The sequence below is a fragment of the Camelus dromedarius genome, chromosome 18, assembly GCF_036321535.1.
Source record: "Camelus dromedarius isolate mCamDro1 chromosome 18, mCamDro1.pat, whole genome shotgun sequence".
Lineage (NCBI taxonomy): Eukaryota > Metazoa > Chordata > Mammalia > Artiodactyla > Camelidae > Camelus > Camelus dromedarius.
The window spans coordinates 29514733-29539329 of NC_087453.1; the positions used below are offsets into that span (position 1 = coordinate 29514733).

General features: G+C 41.4%; 1 protein-coding gene across 4 annotated transcripts in view; it reads left to right on the forward strand.

Annotated features, from left to right (window-relative positions):
* The window catches only part of LOC105101202 (protein SLX4IP), a 169784-nt gene that overhangs the window by 130388 nt on the left and 14799 nt on the right, over window positions 1-24597 (forward strand). For all 4 annotated transcript variants that reach the window (XM_010994314.3, XM_064475880.1, XM_064475882.1 and 1 more), the window contains exons 6-7: window positions 18810-18887; window positions 21697-21785. In XM_010994314.3, coding sequence (XP_010992616.1) covers window positions 18810-18887; window positions 21697-21785 — 167 coding nt within the window. The remainder of the gene's footprint in view (window positions 1-18809; window positions 18888-21696; window positions 21786-24597) is intronic.

The window sequence follows — 24597 nt, forward strand, 5'->3', positions numbered from 1 at the left end:
TGAACGCTAAGCCTCAGTCTACCCTACCAGGGTCCCGGGAGCCAATGGGAGTGGCCCGTGGTTTTACTCAGACATGTCCCTGGTGCCCGCCCATCCTCAGTCCTCCTGGCAGAATCCTCCTGATGCTTCCAGACCCTGCTTGGATGTCTCCCTTCGTTGGGGACCTCCCTCCTCCCAATTCAGTTTGTTTCTCTCCCTTGTTTAACTAGACATACCCTTTCTCGGCATCTGCAGTTCCCGAGGCACATCTTTATTGTAGCACTTACGTTGTCCTTTAACTCTGCTGTCTCTTCCTCTGACCTCAGTGAGTCCCTCGGGACCAGTGCAGTTTTGCTGCACGTGCAGGGCTTCGCCAAGTGCTTGAGTGTCACAGGTGTGCAGGGAACATGTGTTGGTGACTCTGGTCTGAGTATGACTATTAGCAGAATACCCAGCTTTTGACAGAGTTAAAAAAAAAATACATATTTCCTGTTCACATGGGTCCCTATAACTCCTCTCCTGAGATCATCTTCAGGGTCAGAAAGAGTAAGGTCTGTCCTTTGTAGAATGCCTCACTTCCCTGGGGATATTCCAGTTTGCTGCCAGCCTGCCCCCTCCGTGACAGCTCATCGTCAGTGTGATGCCTGACATGCCATTCCCAGAGAAAGGTGTGCAGCCCACACTTGCTCAGCAACGTGGTCCTACTTCCATTTCTAAGAAATCTTTTATTTTTCCTGAGCTCAGCAAAGTTATAGGTTTTTTTTTTTGGTTTTGGTGGTGGTGGTGTTGTTTTAGAGAAGTTGTGTTTTGAGAAGAGGGCTGAGAAAAAACTGACCCTTGCTCTGATGGGAAGGGTTTTTAGGATGGACACCAGCAGAGTGGAAGGCATGGGTCCAGGTGGACAGGGAAGAGCAGGCTTTTGGAGTAGAAGCTGGAGACCCCGGGGCCAGACTGGGGGCGAGGGTGATGACAGGGGTGGAGGACAACCCTGAGGAGGGACTGAGCTTCTTGTAGAATCTCGGTGCCAGGAGAGCTGATGGGAGACATGCGCCACTGAGAAAAGACGAAGACAGACATGGTCAACAGGGAGAGGCACAAGCCTGGGTGGGGATGTGGGAGGGATGGGGCAGGGCTCCAGGTGGGAGGAAGTTTGCTTGGGAGCACGTTGCACCTGCTCCGGGACCCCACTGGAACCACCCAAAGTACTGCAAGAGTGTCTAGTATTCTCAAACTCCAAGTGGAAAGGCCGCGTGTAACTAAAGGAATAGAGCAAGTTGCTAGGAAAAGCATAGAGAACTGTGACTGGAAACAGCTCAGCTTCAGTCAGGTGACCGAGAGCTGAGTCTTACCTTGAACAGGTGCATGTGGAAGGTGGTGACAGAAACAACAGGGAGGAGGAGTGGTTCTGTGAGACACACGTCCCGGAAGCTGGGAAGCTTGGGATAATGAAATAGGGGGTGATGGGAGGCTTTGGTGGAGCCTTGGGGGCTGGTGAATTCTCAGCTTTCAACAAAGGAAAATTAGACAAGTCAAGCGAGAGTGGGGTTTTCATGGAATGATGGAGCAGTGTCTACTCCCAGGGCTGGGTGGGCACTGGGATGCAGGCAGGTCCAGCTTTAGTCCTCGCCTGGGTACCTCTGACCTTCTCCGTCGGCCCTTAGGGTGTCTGCCCATTGGGTTCTACTCTTGCCCTTGCCATTCTGGTATTTCCTTGGTATTCCCATTTCTTTTGAGTTCATTTGTGTATTTAAACAGGGTTTTTTCTTTTTCCCAGATTCTATGTTCTTAGTGGGAAAGTCTCCTTATCTCAGTCTGCCAGATTCCTCAGATTCAGTTATTAGAGAGGGGCCCTTTTTACTGCAAGGCTGTATTTTTTACTCCATACTTAACAGACTGGTAATGTGACTCGAGTCTGTGAGATGTGTGTGTCTGTACCTATACCTATAATCAGTTATGTTTTCAACTTGGCCTGCTTGTGTTTAAAGAATCTCCAGGTGAAGTTACTTGTACGTACAGTAGTGTGTTTATTGAGGCTTAAGGAAGACAAGAGTTTTACAATCACCTGTTGAACCATTTTTATTTTGGTTGCCTTTTAGTTACTATCTGCTTAGAAAAGATGATTCTAAAGATTATGTCTAAGTTCCACAACATGGTAAAGAATAATTTTGCATTCCTTATAAAATGTCTTTCCAAAGTTAGCAAATTACCTAGAATAGCAAACAGCTTAATCCAGATTTATGTTCTGTGACTTTGGAAGAAGGATGATATTAACACAAATGTTTAAAAGAAAAAAAATACATCCTTTTTAAAGGCTCTTGAATATTTTCATCAAATGATGGTGTTTCTTTTTAAAAATTAAGCCTTCTTTGAAAGAATCTTCACTTTCATTTTGTAACTTATTAGAAATTCCAAATACATAGAACAATAGAATCGTACAAAAAACACCCACTTATCCAGCACCAAGTGTCACATTTTTAACATATGGCCACTGTTACTTCATTAAACCCCCACTGCTTCTTCCTGCCCTTCCCCAATTATTTTAAAGTCAATGCTGGACATTATATTATTTTACACACAAATGATTCAATATATACAGCTCTAAAAGATAAAGTTTTTTTTTTCTAATGATTAAAATGCCATTAAAAGAAAAGAAATTATTGGTGTCATCAGATATATAGTCTGCCTTCAGATTTCTCTGAATATCTCTTCAATCCTTTTATAGTTAGGTTGTTCAAATCTGGGTCAAAACAAGGTTGGTCTATATATGCATTGCATTTGGTTGATTCTCTTTACCTTAGATAAATATCTCTTTGAACCGATGGGAACACCCTTCCCAGTTTTTTTTTTTCTTTTTTGCTGTTTACTTATTGAAGAAACTGGGTCAAGTGTCCTCTGGAATTCCCCACATTTGGGGTTTGGCTGGCTGCATCTCCATGGCAGTGGTAACATGTTCTTCCAGCCCTGTATTTCCTGTCAACTGGTAGTTAGATCCATGGGCTTGATGAGGTCAGGTCCCTGTTGTCGCTGTTTCTTGTGCAAGAATGAGTCGTAGTGGATGGAGTGTATCTCCCACCACATCTCACTGGGCAGCATGTGATGTCTGGTGGTGTCTCTCTTAATTTCATGTTAACAACATGTGTTGGATGAAAATGGAGTTTCTGCTCTATGATCTTTTCATTAATCGGTATTTTAGATTGGTTCATTTGATATTTATATCATCAGTAAATATTGTGGAAGCAAAACAAAATTTAGAAGATCACTTTACATAGTCTTCTAAACTTTGCCTGTAGCATCCATAGTTAGTTCCTTTTTTAATCTGAGCCTGTATGAAATCTGATTTATCATCTTAAGATCACAAGTCATTGCAAAGCCCTCACTTTATTTTTCACACGTCAAAATGACGTACATTTTATGTGAACTCTAAGGACTTGTGGAAGATAAAAAATGAAAAGCATGTGGTGATTTTTTTTTCCCTCTGAAAAGGTTGATCAGCAGGCAGTTTAAAAAAAAAAGAGAGAGAGAGAGAGGGAGAAAAGAAAACAAAGAAGGCATGAGAACTGCTCTTTGAAATCCTCCAGAGGTGCGAGAATAATTGAGCTAATATGCATTGGCTTCTCATAAATTGCCTTGGTAGTTTGGGCCTTGAGTGCCTTAGAAATTTGCTTACTCCCCATGCAAATCCTTCACTGTTGCTATAGGATTCTTGTTAAAAGGAACTAGGGTAATTTCTCTCTTACACTCACAGAACTTGCATTTTGTTTCCATCTTCCAAGAACTCTGAAGTACTGCCATTACTCTAGTAAGACTCTTGCTCCTAATTTCATTATAACATACCAGTAAATCAACAAAATAAGATTTAGAGCAGTGAGTTCCAGACCTGAACTGTGCATCAGAATCGCCCAGAGCTTTCTAAAAAGAATACGATTCTCTGGCACCCACCCCAGATCTACATCAGATTCTCAGATGTGGGGGAAACAGGAACCTATGCATTTGTAAAAGACCCTAGCACTGGAGACTCAGAATCCCCTGATTTAGATGTGGGCATTGGACTCATGATGGGGAGTTGGAAAGACTCTAGACCAGTATATGGTTACTTGAACTTCATTGTGGTGTCTTTGATAACTGGAAAAGACTGTAGGGGAATATTTGGTGTTTTCCTCCATAACTTAAGTGAATGCATCAAAAATGGGGGAAAGACCTAATATCTTGTGAAATGGGATACAAATCCCAAATGATTGTGACAGTCCTGAGAGGAATGTTTGTTACAGACAAGTGCTAACTAGCAGATACAGAACAAAAAACAAATTAACACAGAGGAGAAAGCAGTGATTGCACGTCATCAAGGACAGAGGCACAATAGGGCACCCAGCAGGAAGCTGTGAGGCCACGCCCATGCCCGTGGAGACTGGGAAACAGGAGTGTGGCAGAGGGGAAACAGGAATGCGGCAGAAGAGAAACAGGAGTGCGGCAGAGGAGAAACACACACGGAGGTCGTCCTCTACTTGGGTAGTTTCCCCTGAAGCGCCCGTGCTGTCTTCTGCTCATTTTCTGCTCCTTGTCTTTGCTGAGTTCCTCAAACAGATACTGTCTTTTTGTGCCCTCCTCACCCTCATTCGTTCTTCTGCCATGAAGCCACCTCTGAAGTGCTGTCAGGTATCTCTTCATTGTCAACTTCTAGTGGTTTGTCCTGTTCCTGCCTTTACTAATGCTCTCGGGCATATGATCTGGAAACTCTCTTTTCCCTTGACTTCCAAGACTTCACCTTCTTGGTTATCACTCCTCCCATCTGACCACTCCTCCTGGGCTACTCTTTCTCTGCTAACCCAGTGTTGCTTCTGCCCGAGTCCTCTTCATTTGTCCCTCAACATGCTCCACGTGGCCCTTTTTGCCCTTTGGCCAGAGTTGCCTCAGCATATATCTCCAGTTTTCATTTCTTCTCTGAACTCCATACCTTATTTCCATTTGCTTCCTAGACAGCTTCTTCCAGATATCTCATAGGTCCTTCTGTCAAAGCTTGGCTCATTATCTTACCAGTTCTCCTCACCCTCCCTGTTCCCCAGCAAGCCTCCACTCACCTAATCAACAAAGCTGGAAGCACCATCATTGGAGTTCACCCTCTCTGCACGTGTCTTTGGTTGACCACCAAACCTGTCTCTGCTTCTGTCTCTGAAGTGTCCCTTTAATGTGACCCTTTCTCATTAATTCCATGGTGACCAATGTTCCTCACCTTCTCCCACCTGGCTTGCAGTAGCTTCTACCCATTTCAGCCACTCTGTGCCCTGCATTATGGAAATGCAGGCCTATGCATTAAATATTCTGATTTTTCAAGCAAAGCTGGAAGTCCACATTTTCATGTAAATCTTTCCCAGTCTTTAAAATGTTGGTAACTAATTTAAAAAATTTATTACCTCATGTGCACCTCTGTAGGCCACTTGTTTGTGAGTTTTGATTTAAACATAAGATGAAAATACTGTAAGAAAATGATAATGTTAAGTGATGTTTTTTCTTTTCACCTGAGGAAAGGCTTTATATCAGAATGTCAAAACAAAACATGTATTTGACCAAGTAAAAGTGGGAAAAACTTTGACAAAGCCAAAAAAATACTGTAAACAAAATTAAAATACAAATGATAATGTGGGAAGAAAACATTTTCAGATAAACAGTTAATGTATTTATTATAAAATCATGCTTACAAATCAAGGGAAAAAAACAAACTAAAAAAAGCTACACACCCTAATAGAAATGGACAAAGGATATGTAGAAATACCATGAATCGTAGACATCTGAAATAAAGTTTGCCCTTACAATCAAAGACATAGAAATAAAAAAGCAATGAGCAATAACTTGTTAACCTGTTAGGTAGGCAAAGACCTATATTGCCCAATGTTGGTACAAATATGGGGAAATGGACATGATGTTATACTGTTGGTGGGAATGTGAATTAGGATTTTTTTTTTTTTCTGGAATGGAATGTGGCAATATATCAGAGTTTCAGCAGGATCCTGGCAAATAAGGAAAAGAGAAAAACATATCATAAGAAAAATCAAACTTCCAGGAGAACAGTGTAAAAGGCACTGGAGGCAGGAATTAAAGTGAAACAGACTGACAACTCTCCAAAATCAGTGGAGTATATATTCTCTGGTTTAGGAAATCCCACCAGATCCCAGCAGGATAAATTTTTCCAAAGATCGTGAATACATTGTAGTAAATTCCAAACCACCAAACACTTAAATGAGATCTTAAAAGCCGCCAGAAGGAAAAGACGTGTCATCTTTAAAAAGCCAATCAATTCACAGCAAAAATCAAATCGAATCCTGAAATGCTTTTTTCAAAGTTCTGAAACAAAAATCATTTTTGACCTAGAATTCTATATTCTGTGAAATTGTTTTTCAAGACTGAAGGTGAAATAGAGGCATTTGAAGCATAGAGACAACTGAAAAAGCTTGCAACTCACAAAACGTCACCAAAGCACTTCCAGAGGATGTTCTTTGGGGACCAAGGCGTGATCCCAGGAAAGAGTCCCCAGAGACAGGCGGATGTGAACAAAGGAAATGATAATCATGTGGGTGCAGATAAGCAACAGAAGGGAATGATTTGTAGGATTTAGAAAAGTCAAGACAAAACTAAATCCTAGAAAGCATTGGCAGGTATGTAGTGGAAGAGGGGCGTATGCGATTAAAGCGTTCTTTGGTCTTGACTTTTTTGGAGGGGGGTAAAAAGGTAGAAAAACTTTAAACTTACTAGGTTAAATATTCATTTTAAAAATTGTAGTGTGAGCACTGCAAGAATAGAAAAAGATGATACAGACTTCAGATTAGAAGAAGGAAAGTAGAAAGAAGAGTGGAAAAAAAATCAGCCCAAAGATGGCAATAAAAGAGCTTTAGAAAGGAAACATAGAAAAAGTGAAACAAATAACAAAATAAATGATAAATATTAATCCATATTTATTGATAATCATGTTCAAATATTTTTAAGACTAGATTGTTAAAGATGTTATTCATGTGCTATTTACAAGAGATATTCCTAAAACATAAGACTTGAGTAAAGTCAAAAGTGAAAGGAAGGGAAGGGGTATGTCAGACAAATCCCACTGAAAAATGCTGGAGCTGATACACTGGTATCAGATCAAAAACCTTTAAGGCAGAGAGCATTTCTTAGAGAAGATGACTGACTATTGAGAAATGGTTCAACTCATTGAATATATAAAAATTTTAAACCTATATGTATGCAATACAGTTCCTAAAAATATCATGCAAAATGAACATAACTGAAAAGAAATTGATAAATCCACCATCATAAAGGGAGAGCTTAACCCACCATTCTCATTAATTAATTGACTGAAAGGATAAAAAACTAAAAGATATAGAAGATTTGACCACAACAAATGACAAGCTTGAACCAATGGACATTTGAACACTGAACTCAATAACGAGAGGATGTCTATATTTATCAAACATGCAAAGAACATTTATGAAACTGGATCATTATGAATATTTATTCATAAATTGAATATGATCATATCATAAATGAATGCTAATTAAAAGACTACATTCCAGAAGTTGTAGGGCATACCTACATAGAGCAATTTGCAGCTTATATTAGAAAAGAAGAAAGGATGAAAATGAATGTGTTAAGCATTTAGCTAAAAAGTTAGATAAAGAACAAATTAATAAACTTGAGGAAAATAGAGAAGAGAAATAAAAGGATATAAATAAATTATGCAGAAAATGTATAGTTGAAAGGATTTTTTAAATAGCTCAGATTAAGATTTTTGAAATAAATTTTCGAGAATAAAAGTGGTTATAATCAAGGGGGGAAATGAAGTATTAGAAATTGAAATACTAGTAATGAAAAAGAGTGATTAAATTTCAGTGGAAATTAAAAGACTAATAAAAGTCTATTAAGAACAACTTTAGGCTAATAAATTTGAAAACTTAGGTGAAAAAAAAAATATAAACTGCAAAGTTGAGTTAAGAATAAATAGGAAACCTGAATAGACCCTATTAAAGAATTTGGACCACTGCTTCAGAAAGTACCAGGTCCAGATATTTTACCAGGTGAATTCCTTCAAAATTTAAGAAATAGATAATTCCAGTTTTAAAGAATTGAATGAGTATTAACATTTTCAACTCATTTTATGAGTTATTATAACTTGACACTAAAACCAGATAAGGACAATAAAAGAGAGGAAAATTACAAATCAGTCTCACTCAAACATAAAAGCAGAAATCCTAAACTAAATGTTAGCAAACCAAATTTGGCAATGTAGAAAAAGAATCATGACATCACACAAAGTTGATGAAAGCCTATAATGGGAAAGAGTATAGAAAGGAATATATATGTGTGTGTGTGTGTGTGTGTGTATACACATATATAACTGAGTCACTGTGCTGTACACTAGAAATTAATACAACATTGTAAACCAAGAAAGCCTATTAGTAGTATTTACAACATTAATATGTTAAAGGAGAGCAATGCATATGACAGATTTCACTAGATGCAGAAAAAGCAGCCATCATTCATGATACAAATTCTTAGAAAAATTAGAATTGTGTCTACAAAAAACCTACAGTAAATATTGTTCTCAGTGGCGAAACATGAAAACTGTTTCTTTTATAATTGAGAGTAGCACAAAAATGTTTTTACAATATTCAACACTTACCGGAGGTTCCAGCCCAAACAATAAGATAAGGAAAATAATATAGATGAGATATTGGAAATAAGGAAGAAAAGGGGGTAAATGTATATGTAGAAAGTCTAAAGAAAATACGGAGACTAATTATTGGAATTGATAAGAGGGTTTAACAGGGTTTTCAGCTGCAGATCAACATACAGAAGTCAAGTACAATAGCAGACAGTTGGAAAGTGTAATCTTAAGGAGCTTACATGTACAATCACAACAATAAAAAAAACAGAAGGTACCTCGTAATAGACTTAATAAACTATGCAAGAAGTTTACATAGAAAATTTTTAAATTTCATTGTAAGAGATTTTAATAGTTCTTAAAATAATTGGGAAATTTACCCTGTTAAATGCATAGAAAGTCTCATTATCATAAGGATGTTTTCTCCAACTTGATCTATATATTCAAGGCCTTTCTAATCGAACTCCCAACAGGGTTTTTTCATGCAGCTTGACAAGCTAATACTAAAAGCTCTATGACAGCATGAAAGGCCAAGAATAATTCCAGGTAATCCTGATGAAGACTAGAAACAGTGTTGGAGATCAGGAGAGGAACCTGTACTGCTGGATATTAAGATTTATTATAAATAAAGCTCAGGTAATTAACACAATGTGCATTGGCTGATGAGTCAATGGAATAAAATAACCCAGAAAGACAGGCCTATATGTGACAAAGCTGGCTTTGCGAACCAGTGGGGATCTTCTATTGAATATTCAATTGGTTATTTATTGAGGAAAGAATAAAAGTGGATTTCTAATGGATACCGTACATGAAGCCAATGTACATAACACTGAAGTTTTTTTTTAATCAGATTATAAAGCAGCATTTATAATATGCCTCCATTTTTGTAAAAAGAGAGAAGAATGTGTGATTGTATGTCTTGAGAAAAGATCTGGAGGATATCAAAGTCAAGGTGACAAAGTGACTCTCCCTGGGTGGCTGGATTGTTGATGATTTCACCTTCTCTTTATACCTCCTTTTTGTTTTTGTTTAGTTTTGTGTTTTCTTCAATACATTAAGTATACATTACTTATAATTAGAAAATTTTTCATTTTGAGTTTTTTCCCCTTTTTACTGGTTTAGTCTTCTTTTTGTTTATTTTTAGAATTCTTTTTGGCAACTTCCAAACTACCTCCTCCCCTCACACACAAAAATAACATCTTCATTGAGATTTTGATTGGAATTGTCTGGTGCACAGTAGGCACTCAGTACATGTTTGTTTAATAAATAAATATGGGGCAGTTTGAATCTTTATTCTGGTGAGCCCATCCAGTCAAGCCCATGGTATGTTTGCAAATCTTTTCAAGCCTTTTTTTAAAAGACTGTAAGCTTTGTGATTTTTTTTTTAAATACAGATCTCACACATTAATGTTTTCTAAAATAGTATACGATTAATGTTTTCTAAAATAGTATGATCTTTCCATTTTCCCCCATGTTGAGTCAGACTCTTACTGTGTATCTTTAACGTCAGGACTTAAAAGTATCAGAAAGATGATTTAAATGTAGATAAACATGTCCTGTGTGGTGAGGTTAAAGAAGGGCCTGGGTTTATTTTGCTTAGAAGAAATGACTGCATTGAAACGGAATACCTATATCTCCAGGCTCTTGGTAGTGGCCCAGCCACCTTTCCTTCAGCTTTGCTGAAGACAGGACACAAGAAAATGAACTTCAACTAAAGTGTTAGTAATCCCGATTGCAGATTGCAAATTGACAGCGCAAAGCTGAAACGGCCCTCAGAAACATTTTCTTTGGACTACACAGTATATTTTAATTTTTTTTCCTTTTTTTTAAAATTTTTTGTTTGTTGAAGTATAGTTGGCTTACAATGTTGTATTAATTTCTAGTGTACAGTATAGGATTCAGTTATGTGTGTGTGTGTGTGTATATATTCCTTTCTATACTCTTTTTCATTATAGGCTATTAATTCAAGATATTGAATTTAGTTCCCTGTGCTATACAGTAGGACCTTACTATTTATCTATTTTATATATAGTAGTGGTATCTGCAAATCCTGAACTCCCAATTTATCACTCCACCATCCCTACTTTCTCCCCTGATAACTACAATTTTGTTTCCTATGTCTGTGAGTCTGTTTCTGTTTTTGTAAATAAGTTCATTTGTCTCATTTTCTTAGATTCTATATATGAGTGATATCATATGGTATTTTTCTTTCTCTTTCTGGCTTCACTTAGTATGACATTCTCCAGGTCCATCTATGTTACTGCAAATGGCATTATTTCATTCTTTTTTATAGCTGAGTAGTATTCCATTGTATATATATAGATATCCCTCTCTCTCCCTCTCTCTCCCTCTCCCTCTCTCTCTCTCTCCCTCTCTCTATCCCTCTCCCTCTCTCCCTCCCAATCCCTCTCTCCCTCTCTCTCTCTGCCCCCCCATATATATGTGTGTGTGTGTGTGTGTGTGTGTGTGTGTGTGTGTGTGTGTGTGTATATATATCTATCTATATCATACCTTCTGGTCATCTGTCCTTAGACATTTAGGTCATTTCCATGTCTTGGCTATTGTAAATAGTGCTGCTACAAACATTGGGTGCAGGTATCTTTGAATGTATTGCTAATTTAAAATTTGGGGAATTTCACATAAAAATTTAGGTTTTCAGCTTTTCTGGGAAGGCCTAAAATCTAGTACCCTGTGCCCTAATTAGGGCACAACCAGTGGCAGCTGATGGCTGGAATTCAGTAGCAGCTGTCCCCTTTAAAACAAGTATGAGCTTTCTCCAGTCAGGACCCAGCCCTTTCCTGTCTTGTCCTTAAGCATTTAAGTCTGTGACCTTAGTTCAAATGGTAAAGGGAGAATTGAGTTTGCACATGCATCGGTGTGGTATTTTTCATTTGGCCTTTCAGTATTGTTTTTAAAATACGGTTTAAATCTGCTCCTGACTAATAAGCAGAAAGTGGACTAGGTGACTTCTTAAAGATCGCTCTTGTCCTGTGGGTCTGTGAGCCTGCTGGAATAGTCCAGCGGTACGTGAACTTCTTTCCTTGACGCACATGGTCCTCGAAGCTGGAATGGGTTCCCCTGCAAGACAGGGAGGCCACAGGGGTCACCCTTCATCTGGCACCGCTCGTCTTAGGCACAGGAAGTTTGACTGCAGGGGGACCTACTTAAACAGCTAGCAGTTCAAACAACTAGCTACTTCAGGTAGACGGTTTATTTAAAAATCGGTGTTTCTTTTATGCATAGCTATATAAATATGAGTTATATAAAAGTGCAGGGTTCTGTTAGGTAACTGAGTTTTATAAGTGCCCAGTATCCTGTCATTCCCATGATTGTTGTGGGAACCACTGTTGTAAATATCATCTCATACGTGCTTGAATGTATTATCTAAACACGGTTTTCATATCTAAATGTGAAGGGCATATTTCTATAAACAAAAAAGTGGGCAAGTGGTATGGGAAAAAAATCTGAAGCGATAATTTTCTCATTTTGTTTTATTCTCATTTTTGTCTGCCCTGAGAAGCTTTCTCACTCAGTGTTAATCTCTGATGGATCCCGTAGATAATAAAATATTTAATAGCACATGTGGCCAGTGGTATGACATGCAAAGTGAGGTTACAGGTAGAAAATTTGTTTTTTCTAAGTAAATTTGGCCTCAAGTAATTATTTTGTTCACAGGTTTGTTTTTTTTTTTTTATTGGAACTAACCAGTTTGCCCATTTGTTTTGGCATCAAATAGACATAGCTTTATTGTGACTCAGAGTCCAGTACTGTCCTTATTTAAGGACATGAAATGTTATCTCAAGGGAACGTTTCTGGAGTCTCTTAAATGTCTTGGGTAATAAGTGAAATTTTTAGCCCAGGACCAAATATTCCACTTACCCACCCGAATTGTTTCCCGGTTGTGGTCTGAGACTCGGATCCTGTGTGTGTATTCTTAAACTTATGACAGGACTCTTGTTTTTTGGTTCCCACAGAACAACCTCTATCTCCAGCCCCACCCACAGCAGCAGTGGTGAAGGCCATACTTAGGCCTACAGCATGTTTGAAAGGGCTCCATAAAAGCTTTCCCAAAGGCCCTGTCTCAGTCTCTCTCTACGTTCTAAGAGACGTCATCAAACTTGTGAGTTCTCTACCCTTAACTTTCTGATAAAGACAGATATAACTTTCCGAATAGGCACAGTTTCAGACGTCATGAGTTAGAACTTCACTTCTCCTGAACAAAATAGCTTTAAAACACACATATCCTCCATCTTTTAAATATGTCATGTGTTCCTGGCCTAGTCTAGTACCCAAGACACTGTCGATTCTTGATTGATATCAGTCCCTTCCTTCCTCCTCTCTTCTTAAATCTCACCCAAGTCTTCAGCTGGTGAAGGAGCGCTGACTCATGACCTCAGCCTGGAAACAGCACAAGTCTGAACTGGTGCACAGTGTAGAGTCATCTGATTGCCACCAAGTGCCCTTCCTTAGAACAAAAATGAGACCAATATGAGACCACTATCCCACCTGCTTAGGTAAGCTGCCTTTGCTGAAATTGAAGTATCCATAAATGTAAGATTTGATTTATTTGAAATTAACTTTAGGATTAAATCTTCAAGATGTCTGTGATCCAGACTTTGAATTGTAATTGTAGCTTTAGTTTGAACCTGCAGTTTTCTGCAGCAGCTAAAGAAGTCATCAAAATTAATAAGTGGTTGGCATTCTAAAATAGCATGCAGGTTGAAAATTTGTATATAGGCAACTGAGTTTTGGGGTTTTTTATAAGTTCAAATCTCAAATGGGGGTCATTCTTCAGGAAAACTAGCCAAATCCTTTTGTTAAATATATTTTTATTAAAGTATAGTCAGTTTACAATGTTGTGTCAGTTTCTGGTGTGTACAGCACAATACTGCAGTCACATAGGAAGATACATAATTCGTTCTCATATTCTTCTTCGCCATAAGTTACTAAAAGATATTGAATATATTTCCCTGTGCTATACAGTATAAACTTGTTGTTTATCTATTTTATGTATATTGGTTAGTACCTGAAAATCTCAAACTACCAATTTATCCCTTCCCATTCCCTTCCCGTTTTCTATGTCTGTGAGTCTGTTTCTGTTTTGTAAATAAGTTCATTTGTCTTTTTTTTTTTTTTAGATTCCACATATCAATGATATCATGTGGTATTTTTCTTTCTCTAGCATTAGAGGAGAAAGAGAAAAGATCGAGGGGAGAAAAGCCTTGGGCTCGGTGGGCTCCTTCACGGCTAGAGAGCTGTCTCTGCCAGATCCTGCAGGCAGCGTCCGCCACCACCTAAAGGGCTACTTGAATCTGCATGGCACAGGAGAAACCCCCCGCCATCCTCCGAAGAGAGGGGAGCCATAGCCCAATAGGCGTATCGAGATTATGCCCTTTGAGCCTCGTTTCTTTAATTAAATACCCCACGTTGGATGCCAGAGAGATGATGTAGGAAAAATGGATGTGAGGCGTGAGGAGGGCCATGTCCCAGGTCTCCGTTGGGCCCCCTGCGATGTGCCCCGCCAAGTGTGGGTCTTTGGCTTCGCACAGGAAGGAATTCAAGAGTGAGCCACAGTTGTGTAAAGGTAGATTTATTTAGAGAGATACATAATGCATAGAGTGGAGGCTGTTTCCTAAGGCAAGAGAAAGGTCACGAGGTGCGGGGGTTGGGTGCAGGGGTTAGAGTAAAAGTAGGTACACACTCCACAGAGTGCGGGCCGTCTCTGGAGAGGAGGGAGTGAGAGAGGCGGCCTGGCCTAATCTCTTTCAAAGGTCAGAGTTATGGGGAAAGGTGGGGAGGAGATTATTCTAGATTCCAGGAGATGTAACAGACAAAACTGGATGTAATGTGTGGCCTTTGGTTAGTTCCTAGTTGAGGAGGAAAACCAGTGATACGCATTTTGGGGGCCGTTTGAGAGTCTGAACATGGACTGGATCTGACTGAGCAATAATGTCACGTCAGGCATGACCGTCGTAGTTTGTGATGTAGGAGAATGTCATTGTTTGGGAGTCTGTGCTTGCATCTTTAGGAGTAAAGTGTCATGATGTCTGTTTTGAAATGGTTTGGCAAGTATGAATCTGAAATATGACACAATATTAACCATCGTTGAGTCCAGGTGGTGGGCTTTTGGGTGGGCACTGTTTGTCCACTTTTTGGATGTTTACAGGTTTTCACGCTTATGAGCGATGATACTGAGGAAGAAGTCATCTGAGGGGGAGAGGCGGTGTGGGGCGCAGCGGGTCTTCCTCAGACTGCCTTGTGGTTTGGGAGAAGGCTGTGCTGGCGGAGAGCCACGCAGTGGTGGGTGGAGCCCGCTGTGAGTCGTGCTTACCTGCCAGGATGTCCGGGGCTCAACAGGTTACACAGAGGCGGCTTCCCAGGCTTCCCGTGAATGGTCTCATCATCGCCGTGGGAGAAGGCTTTCCACTGTGACGCACCAGACCACAGCCTCCCCTCGGCAGTCTTGGGAAGCTCAGATCACCTTGGCCATGAATACCCTGGAAAGCAAGTGAAGCTGGATAGTTTTACAGTAAAAACTCCACGTTGGGTATTTGCTCTTAGTGTCTTGGGACTATGAAATAGAACAACCCAAATAAATGACCACTCCCTTAAAAAGTATTGCTCATTGGAGCGCAGTACTACTTAAAACTGAGCCAGGATGGAATTTGTTCAACTCATATTTGATTTTTTTATTTGTTTGTTTTTCCCTTTCTGTTCATGAAGTCTCTGAATTTCTAATAAAGCCATTTGGAGCAGTTTTATTTTAGACAGAATGTGAAATAAAATAGCAGAACTCTGTCCTTAAAACATGGACCGCCCTTTCTTTCTCTCACAAATATTACTGACCCCTGGCTCCTTTTTTTCCTCGATACTTAATGTTTTCTGGTGAACCACCAGGTGAGCCAGAAGAAAGCTAATGTTCCAAGCCATCATCTGGGGCTTCACTGGGGCTTGCGAGGTTGTCTGCGGAAAGGGAGTGAGAAGCCCAGCAGCAATTTATTAAGTCTGGTGTGTGGGAGGCACGGGCCTGGAGACCCTTGGGGCTGCTCGGAGGCCAGGGGAGAAAACGGCTTCCTGCTGGTACCAGATGTCACACGACATTCAGCAGTGCAGAAATGTAAATTATTTCTAGAAGTAGACATACCTGAAAATTCCTGGTGGAAAGAGACTTGCACTACAAAGCTATCTTCTCTCTAACCCTAGTCTCTTTCTGTGGCTAAAAGACAGTTTTTTTCAGGGCAAGGAGGACCACAGTAGCTAGCAAGATAACAGACATCCTTAAATGTGATTTAAATGTGCTTCTGGATCTCAGAATGCCATTCATTGCCAGGTAGTTTTCAAATGAAAAGTTTATCACTTTATGATTTTCATTCTGCGTCTTCCCTCCGCCCCCGGGCCCCGACCCCAGTTCTGTGCATTTGGAACATCAGTGTGGCAAGCTGCGGGCTGGCCCTCCGAGAGGGGGAAGCAGAGGGCCTCCTGGGTTCTTTGCCAGGCTGCTGTTCAGCTTTTAAGAATAGTGGAGCTTTGCTTTCGACCTGGATGAGTACAAAATCTCAGTGCCCTGTCAACTCTGTGAATCAGTTTCATTAAAGAGTAAAGATAATGTGGTCTCTGTCACTTCCTGTTATCTATGGTGAGTGAAATACATCTCCCCAAGCATTCCAGGTCAGTATATTTCAGCAGCAGTGAGTTTCTTAGTTTACATACCAAAATTAATTTGCCATAAGCACAGGCACAAATACTTTTTGTGTTTTATTTTTCTTCAAGTTTCTCTTGAAACAGTAAGGTTTCTTGTGACCAGCAGACTTTGGACTAAGCAGGTGCAAATCTCTTCTACATGGTAAACTTGCCATCTCTCTTGTAGGGGCCATTAGGCAGGGTTTTCCACTGAAACCGTAATAAGACACCCCTCAGGAATGGTTCCCTTTAACATAATGCTGGGGGCGGGGGCCAGAGGAGGAAAGATTTTAATAAACTCAGTTCTCCTAGTAATGTCAGTAGGAAATCAGTCAGAATTTGACTGGTACCGCCTTATCTTTCCGTAGGGGAAGGTGTCATACTGAGACAGCTGACTGAGCAGGACTTACTTATGACTCCAGTGGTATCTCCAGATCCCAGGCTTCCTGCCCCCGAGTTTGCACAGTCACCTCCAGATTTAAGCCCCTTCCTACTACTAACATTTTGTTACTGGAGATTTTGTGCAGGGAGAAGATTTTTGAAAATCTGGACGTGCCATCTGAATCTTGATCACCTGGAGCTCTTAAGTGTTAAGCGTGATTTGGTAGCAAAGGCAGAACGACTTAGATGTTGCTTTTTTGTTTTTGTTTTTGTATTGTTCTTGCTGTTCTTCCGTCCTCTGGTAAACTCACAGTATGAATCATTACTTTGAAAATCACTTTTCTTTGTGCATTTCTGTGTCCCAAGTTGTTAAGGACTGCTCTCTTACAATCCCCCTCCCCCAGCAGTAGGACAGACAAACAGATGTGGATGTCACTTCTAGTCTCCAGGTGACGTCAGGACCGAAGTATTTGTTTTAAAGCACTCAGAATAATGCCACTGGTATGCATATTTTGTTTGACATTTTAAGCAGAAGAAAGCCACATGACCAAAAGGCAGTCCATTTCAAGTGTGTTAGGAGAAAAATATATTTCATCTCAGTAAATCTGGAGATTATCCTATCATAGATGTCACTGGTATTTCAAAATCCCCGTGACCAAAGCAGTTGTGCTGTCAGAGCCGTAACTTGTGTAGACAGACCATCAAGTCTGTGGTCACTGATGTTCTGGATCTTTCTACGAGGGTGGCAGAGGGATACTTGCATGTAAAACGAGAAAATTCTCTAATTGTGCTCTTTATATACAAGTTATTTCAAAACACTCATAGTCACGGTCTTGGGAGAGTCCAGTGGGCCCGGAGACCACCTCTTAACTCCTTTCAATTTCATGGATCAAGTACTGTCTCTGAGGATTAGCGATTTCCTGAGGTTGTTTCAGAGCCTGGGAGCCCTCACCCCTCTTTGGTGGGCCTTTCTCTTCTGATTCTCACACCAAGGACTCAACTTTGTAAACTGGACGTTTTCATTTGATCTTTTCAGGAAGGTCATCAACAGGGTAGTTTATACATGGAGGTGGGTTGCAAGGATGGAAAAGGGGAGCAGAGGAGGGAGGAACTGTGCTGGTACTATCTGTGAACTCTCAGAAATCCTGTTGCCACTCTCTAAGATGAATGGTAATGTCCCCACTGTCACAGCCAGAATGCCCTCCTTCGTACCAGGCTTCCTTCACCTACCATTCTGTTTGCGAGATTTCGTTCTGAGATGTCCTGTCATTGTAGCTCCTTCATTTTGGGGGCCAGTGTAGGATGGCACTGTGTACTATTACCTCCCCCCCTGTTTTTCAATTTAAAAAATTCTACTTTTGATGGATATTTGCATTGGTTCCAGTTTGGGACTGTTGTGAAAAGTGGCATTATGACACTGTATGTTTATGCTTAAGTTCAGCTTTAGATACTCAAGTGGGTTTTGCAAGTAGCTGTCAGGTGTGGCGCTCCTGCCGGCAGTGCAGGAGAACTCTGGCCCCCACGTTCTCCCCAGCACTTGGCGCTCTTGGCCTTCTTCAGTTCAGCCATTCTGGTGGATTGGAGACTTTTCTTTCTTCCTCCTTTTTTTTTGGGAGGGTAGGGGGTGGCTCTTGTCATATTTCTTTCAGCTCATCCTATACGAAGGCTTTACTGTACTTGAATTGGAATAACTTATTTACAGGCAAAATACACCCATCTTTAATAGCTGTTAAACTCTTCTTTTTGTGAGCTGATAAGTAATGAGTACCAGAAGGTGGCCCCAATCAATGCACCGGCTCGGCCTGAATTAATCATTCTCCCTGAAAGGGCCTGATTGTTAGGCCTGTTTAATCAGACCTCTTCATTCATTTCCATTTTGCAGATAAAGTAACTCCCGGCCGCTGCCGGGACTGCAGGCCATCCCAGCTGCCATGGCCCGGCCTCCGGAAGAGCTAGGCCTGCACTGTGTCCCCCATCCTCTCCAGCGAGGCCCTCTCCAGCCCTCTTGCTCTTTCATTGCGGCGTAATTGTTGAGTGCTCCCTGGATGGCAGGCGCTGGGCTGGACCCGAGGGATCCAGAGGCAAACACGCTTCTAATCTAATGATGTCCTCTTTCATTTTACAGGTTACGGCTTTCAGATCACAGCCTATTTCCTCAAGAGAGGGGTACGCCTCCGCTGCTTAGGGGGCTCCCGGAATGCAGGTGAGGAGCTGATTTCTTGGGCATTCTGCACCATGAGCAGGGATGAAAGTTAAAACACGAAGATTCCTAGTTGCTTCTTAACCTTACTGACACTGAAGTCCTAATTAAGAGTATTTGCAAACATTTGTGATTTTTTTTCAACTTGCACTGTTGACCGCCCCCCCGGGCACAGCGGGCCGGGCCCCCTCCGCTTTCCTGTCCTGCTGCATCTCAGCACTTTCACTGAGCTTCCAGAGTGACTGGACAGGCGGTGAAGCTATGAATCACTTGGCCATTGTCTGTGCACACTGAGGCCCCGGGATACGAGCAAGTGTGTGCATGAGAAGATGCCGTCCCCACCCAGGGCCAGCAGAGCCGCGCCCAGGTGTGTGACGAGGCCAGCTCCCCCTCCCCGCCCCCACTCCCCGAGCCGAGATGTCCACTCAGGAAGTGAAGTCAAACGTGTTCAGCCAACAACAACAGTCAGATGCTGATGACTGTCCTCCAAGTCCATCTGATCTGAGCGCTGGAAAGAAAATCTCGCTCAGCTTCCTTGGACGATTTTAGTACAGAAGATATGAAACAGGGACTTCAGAAATTAACTGTACGGAGATTTGCTCCTGGAATCTGTACAGTTGTCTGCACTTTCTTAACTGAAGTGTCCCTCGAGTACATTACTCCTCGAGTACATTACTCCTTCAGGAGGGCCTTCCACTTTTTCAATTCTCTTAGTAAAATAAACCTGTTAACTTTGTATCTGTTAAAATATAGCCAATCTATCCTTCATGGTAGGGACTACCATGGCCTAAATCTTTACTTTAGTTAAATATTGAAAAGAATACAGATCTCAATTATGACCTCAGCAGAGCGAATGGGTACATAAGTGGCTTTCTGTTTATATAATACCTGCCACGCTGGCGTTCTTACTTTTCAGAGGAATTATTTGAGAGAACTGATCATTTTGAATTCTAGTTCTGATCCACCAATAAACTGTTTCATTTCAAGATAATGATACTTTTATTGGGGTGGGGGTGTCCCAAATACTGAATTCTGTGGCTCCGTTTCCCCTCCCATCAAGCAAAAAACAGACTATTTACCACTTATCTCAATAAGACACTTTAAGCATTAATGAATAAATATTAACCACTTTGTTAAGTTTGTTTTTCTGCCTTTTCTGTGTCCATCCTTAGTCACCTAGCCAGATCTAGCATCCCTGTGGAGGCGGAGTTTAAACACTCCCAGGCCCCCTGAGCTGGGGGTTTTCCGCATGAGAAGGCCTGAGAGGGTAAGACCAGAACGACAGGGTTGGCCCCAGTCCTGGACACTGAGCGTTCTCGTGTTGCGTGGGGAGCAGCGAGGAGCCAGGGCAGGGTTCTGAGCAGGGTAGGCGGAGCTGTGATTAGAACTGCTAGTCTGCTTGCTCTGAGTAGAATGAGCTTGGAGTAGGAGAAGGGTATAGCTCAAGTGATAGGGAGCATGCTTGACATACACAAGGTCCCAGGTTCAATCCCCAGCACATCTTCCAAATAGAAATAAATGAATATACCCAATTACCAAATAAAATAAAATAAAATAAAATAAAATAAAATAAAATAAAATAAAATAAAATAAAAATAAAAAAAGAATGAAGTGGAGTAGAGAAGAGTGAGCACCAAGCAGTGGTCGCGGACAGGAGAGAGCTGATGCTGGAATACCGACTCATCGGGGCTTTTGCTAGAAGTTCACCTGGCCAAGGGGCGCCAGGTGGTAACCGAGAGGAAGTTGTGTGTCTGCATAACTGACCCCTTCATGCTGACCCTTCCGCTGTTACCTCCGGACCCTCATGTTGTCATTTGTCATTGGAAATGTGCCGTGTGTGCAAAAGGCTTCACTTCTGGGATTCATAATAATAAACATTGAGAGGGAAATTTCCTCGTTTAGAAAAATGATTTTGTATCTGTTGTAAATACATGTGTATCATAAAAACACTCAGGCAACAGAAGCGAGTAAAAGGCGGGGAGAGAAGACCCTCCACACCCCCCCAGAACACACACTGTTAACATCAGCTGAACATCACTCCAGATGGGTGGAGGCTGCAAGAACGAATGGATAGATGGGTAGACGGATGGGAGAAGGAGGCACACAGACGGCGTTCACCATTTTATAGTCCTTCCGTTGAACGTCACGGAGTCCAGCTCTGTGACTCATTCAGCCGTCCGCACCGGCAGTCGGTGGTTCTGCTCTCAGAAGTTACAGTGACAGATTACTGTGACTGTGGTATCACTGTATCATCTTTATTTATTGCACGTTTCACCATTTCCTCACGTTCGATCACTAATTCCTCATCAGTGATACCGCTGTTTCCATATCCTGGTTCAGATTGGGAGTTTGCCCTCCAGTGTAAGGGACCCCCTCCAAGACCGTTGACAAAGGAGAGGATAAGTAAGCTCCGTGGTAAGAACTTGACGAGTCACGGTTTCAGATTTTCTTCCTCTTCCTGTGTAAATCCAAACACTCGTTAGTAAACATTGATCCTGTATCCCAAATGTGAGTTCTGAACAGAAAATAGCAAACTGACACAGAGGGGAAGCTGTGAAGGCCCTGCCTGGGGGTTTCGCACCATGTAATGGTCCGGGGGCTCGTGTGGACCAATTTGCAGCCTCCTCCGCTGTCCCTGGAGCTTTGTGCTTGCCCCACACTACCGATGCAGACACTGAAAGGAGGGGAGGGGAAGAGACACGTGTCTTACACATACACGGTAATCGCTGTAACTCAGAAATCTGGGGCAAGCATCTCTGTGTTCACCGTCTTTTGACACCTCTAGTGATGCGTTTTCCTTCATTTTGTACAGAACTCCGCATATTTCCCGAAAGATTCGTGGTCTGCGTAAGTCAGCTTGTGTTCAGTCGTGATCTTTTGCCAAGTCAGAGTGAGGAGCTGGTATGTATAAAAAAAACTTTATAAACCAATAAATCTGCTTACATGATAAGTTACTGTGAAAATTAGAAGAGACTTGCCTTCTGTTTCCATCCAGCTGTTGAGTACACACTGCATGCGGAAATTGTCCTCACCTTCTTTGCACGATAATATCGATTAATTGACGTGGTCTATTCTTTTTCTGATGAGTCCTTGAAAATTTAGTTTGATCAGCAGTATCAAACCTTTCCATGTCAATTTAAAATGGGAAAGCAACATGTCACAAAAATTGTGACAGTGCTTATGATAGTATTTAAATGAAATATAAAGCAAAGTCTTTAAATGAAATGAAGCAAAATCCACATGTTTCCACTGAAAGCTTTCATTGGGGTCAGTGGCTTTTGAATTTTATTCCATGGTGAATCACTGACATTTTCATGAGAACCAGTACTTTTCCCCAGTGTGTTATTTCTTAGCTGATAGGGTTTGTTTTTTTCTCTCTTTTCTCGTGCTAAGTTTTGAGCTCCATTGGGTCCTGTTTCTGTTTCATTGGAGTTCTCTAGTCAGACAAATAGATAACGAAAATTCACTTATAATGTTATAGCTTACAGCTTTGTCTTTTAAGCTTAATCTATACATTTGAGAGCGTCTCCTTGTGCGTATGTGCATGTATATCTTGCTGCAGCGAAAGCCCAGTCTATCTGAACTTACATCTGTACCAATGTTTTTATCCCTGTATTTTTGGACATGTGACTTGAGGCTTTAGCAGAGAGGAAAAAAACCTAGCAGACATTAAACCTGACATGAAGTATGACATGATTATTATGCTTCTAGAATAATTTATGGGGATATTAGATTACCCCATATGCTTATTATTTTTTAATCCTTATGAAATCTGCAATTTGGCCCACATGGTCTGAAACCAGCTTCTTATCTCATCTTAAATAAATACACAGGAAAAGTGTTTTAGAGACTAGAAGGGTGAACAGAGAGCCATGAAAAGTAAAGACCAGAGAACTCATATGTAAATTGAGATACCCTCATCTGGAGCAGATGAGCCCTTCACAAAAGCCAGTGTGACCTTTGTTTCTTCATCTGTCAGGTAAACTCTAAGTATACACATTAAATGAAATAAAAGAAGCAAATTTGGTGAAAAGTATTAAAAGTTTATATTTTTAAGTATTTCCAGGATGTTGAGTTACCTTAGTAAATTAATAAATACTAAAATAGTAAAGCTGTTGGCAAACAACTATAATAGAATGTAGCTTAACTGATTCTCAGACCAGTGAAGAACTTGATTTGTGGTTTAAGAAAACAATAATTAACTATACCAGAAAGTAATATTGTTTTCAGATGGACTGTAGAAGAAATTAGATCTTGTATATGTCATATTAATACTTACTATTTTAAATTATTAAGGGTGAATTAAAACATCTCAATACAAATGAAATATTATCCTCCTCAGGGGCACTGGTATTTATACAGATGTAAGTGTTCTATACTGCTGTCATGTAAATCCTGTAATCTGGAGGGCTTCCTAAACGTTAAGAATTTTCATTCTGAGCAGTTGACTGGTCTGAGCCTTTTGCATGAGCCAGTTCAGTTTTTTTATCTTCAAAATGTTCTGATGTCCAGTGATAACACTGTCAGAGTCAACCAACTGAGCTTATGAGAAAAATGCCTTTACATCGTGAGGATCTTTCATTGTTTTGAGTGATTCTCTTTAGATGTGGTCAGTCTCTGTCTCTTGAGCTGCCCTCTTCCCCCACCTCTGACCATCCTTCACACACACACACACACACACACTTTCCCAGCCCCACATACACAAGTCAGCTAACACCAGACACTGCTGAAGGGCTTCAGCCCTGGACTCAAGCTCTGTGCACCCCCCGTGCTTGTCCAGCTCATCTGTGCCCATCCCCTCCTCCAAGGCTCTTCTGCCACCCCCGTAAGCTCCTTCTCCCAGAAACAGTAAAATGTCTAGGTCGAGCAAAGGGCCCTGCCCCCTCGTACAAATGGCCCACCCAGCCGAGAACGTGGTCCTTCCACAAGTGCCACGGAGCGTAATCCTCAGATATTTGACCTCTGCAGAGCCCTCCAGGCTCAGCTCCTTAAGGATCAATAAACAGTCCTTCCCTCCCAGGATTGCCTTCTGCCCGGCTATGCACTCCAAATGCCTGAAGCCAGTGATGACTGGCTCCCCCTGAGCATCCCTCCAACTTCCTTACATTCCTTAAAGCTTTGAATTCCTTTATCATTTTACTGTGACATTTGCCAAAGGATAGGATTCCCCTCATTTTCTCCCAGTAGTTATTCTGCAGGCTCGCCTGGCTGGGCAGGGCCCGGGAAACAGGCTTCCTGAGCGACCGTATTGGAGATACTTCTTTGGCATCAACTTCACTTATTTTTCCCACAGCTGTTTACTTAACTTCTCTTCCACAGCCACGGAAGGGACAGGGAGTGAGTCAGTACCGGGGCACCTTCCTCGTGCTGTAACCTTGAGTAGCCGATTCCTTTTCCCATAACTTTTTTTTTTCCTTTTCTTTTCATTTTGGATCTTTGGTGTCTAAGTGACAATCGGTTAGGAAATCTGGGAGGGCCTATTCAGAACTGCCCTGCCAGGGCTTCTCTCCGCCTGTGTGCGCAGAGGCCAGCTGCACTCAGCTCCCTGGCTCCGGAAGGTGGCCGTACAAAAGAACCGCTGTTCCAGATCAGGCAGCGCAGAGGGAGTCATCACCCTCCCTCGGGGCAGAAGGAGGGCAGCCGTGCCGCCCCCGCACCCTGCCGGCCACCCCACCGCAGGACTCGGTGCAGAGAGATGCTCCGAGTTGCAGTA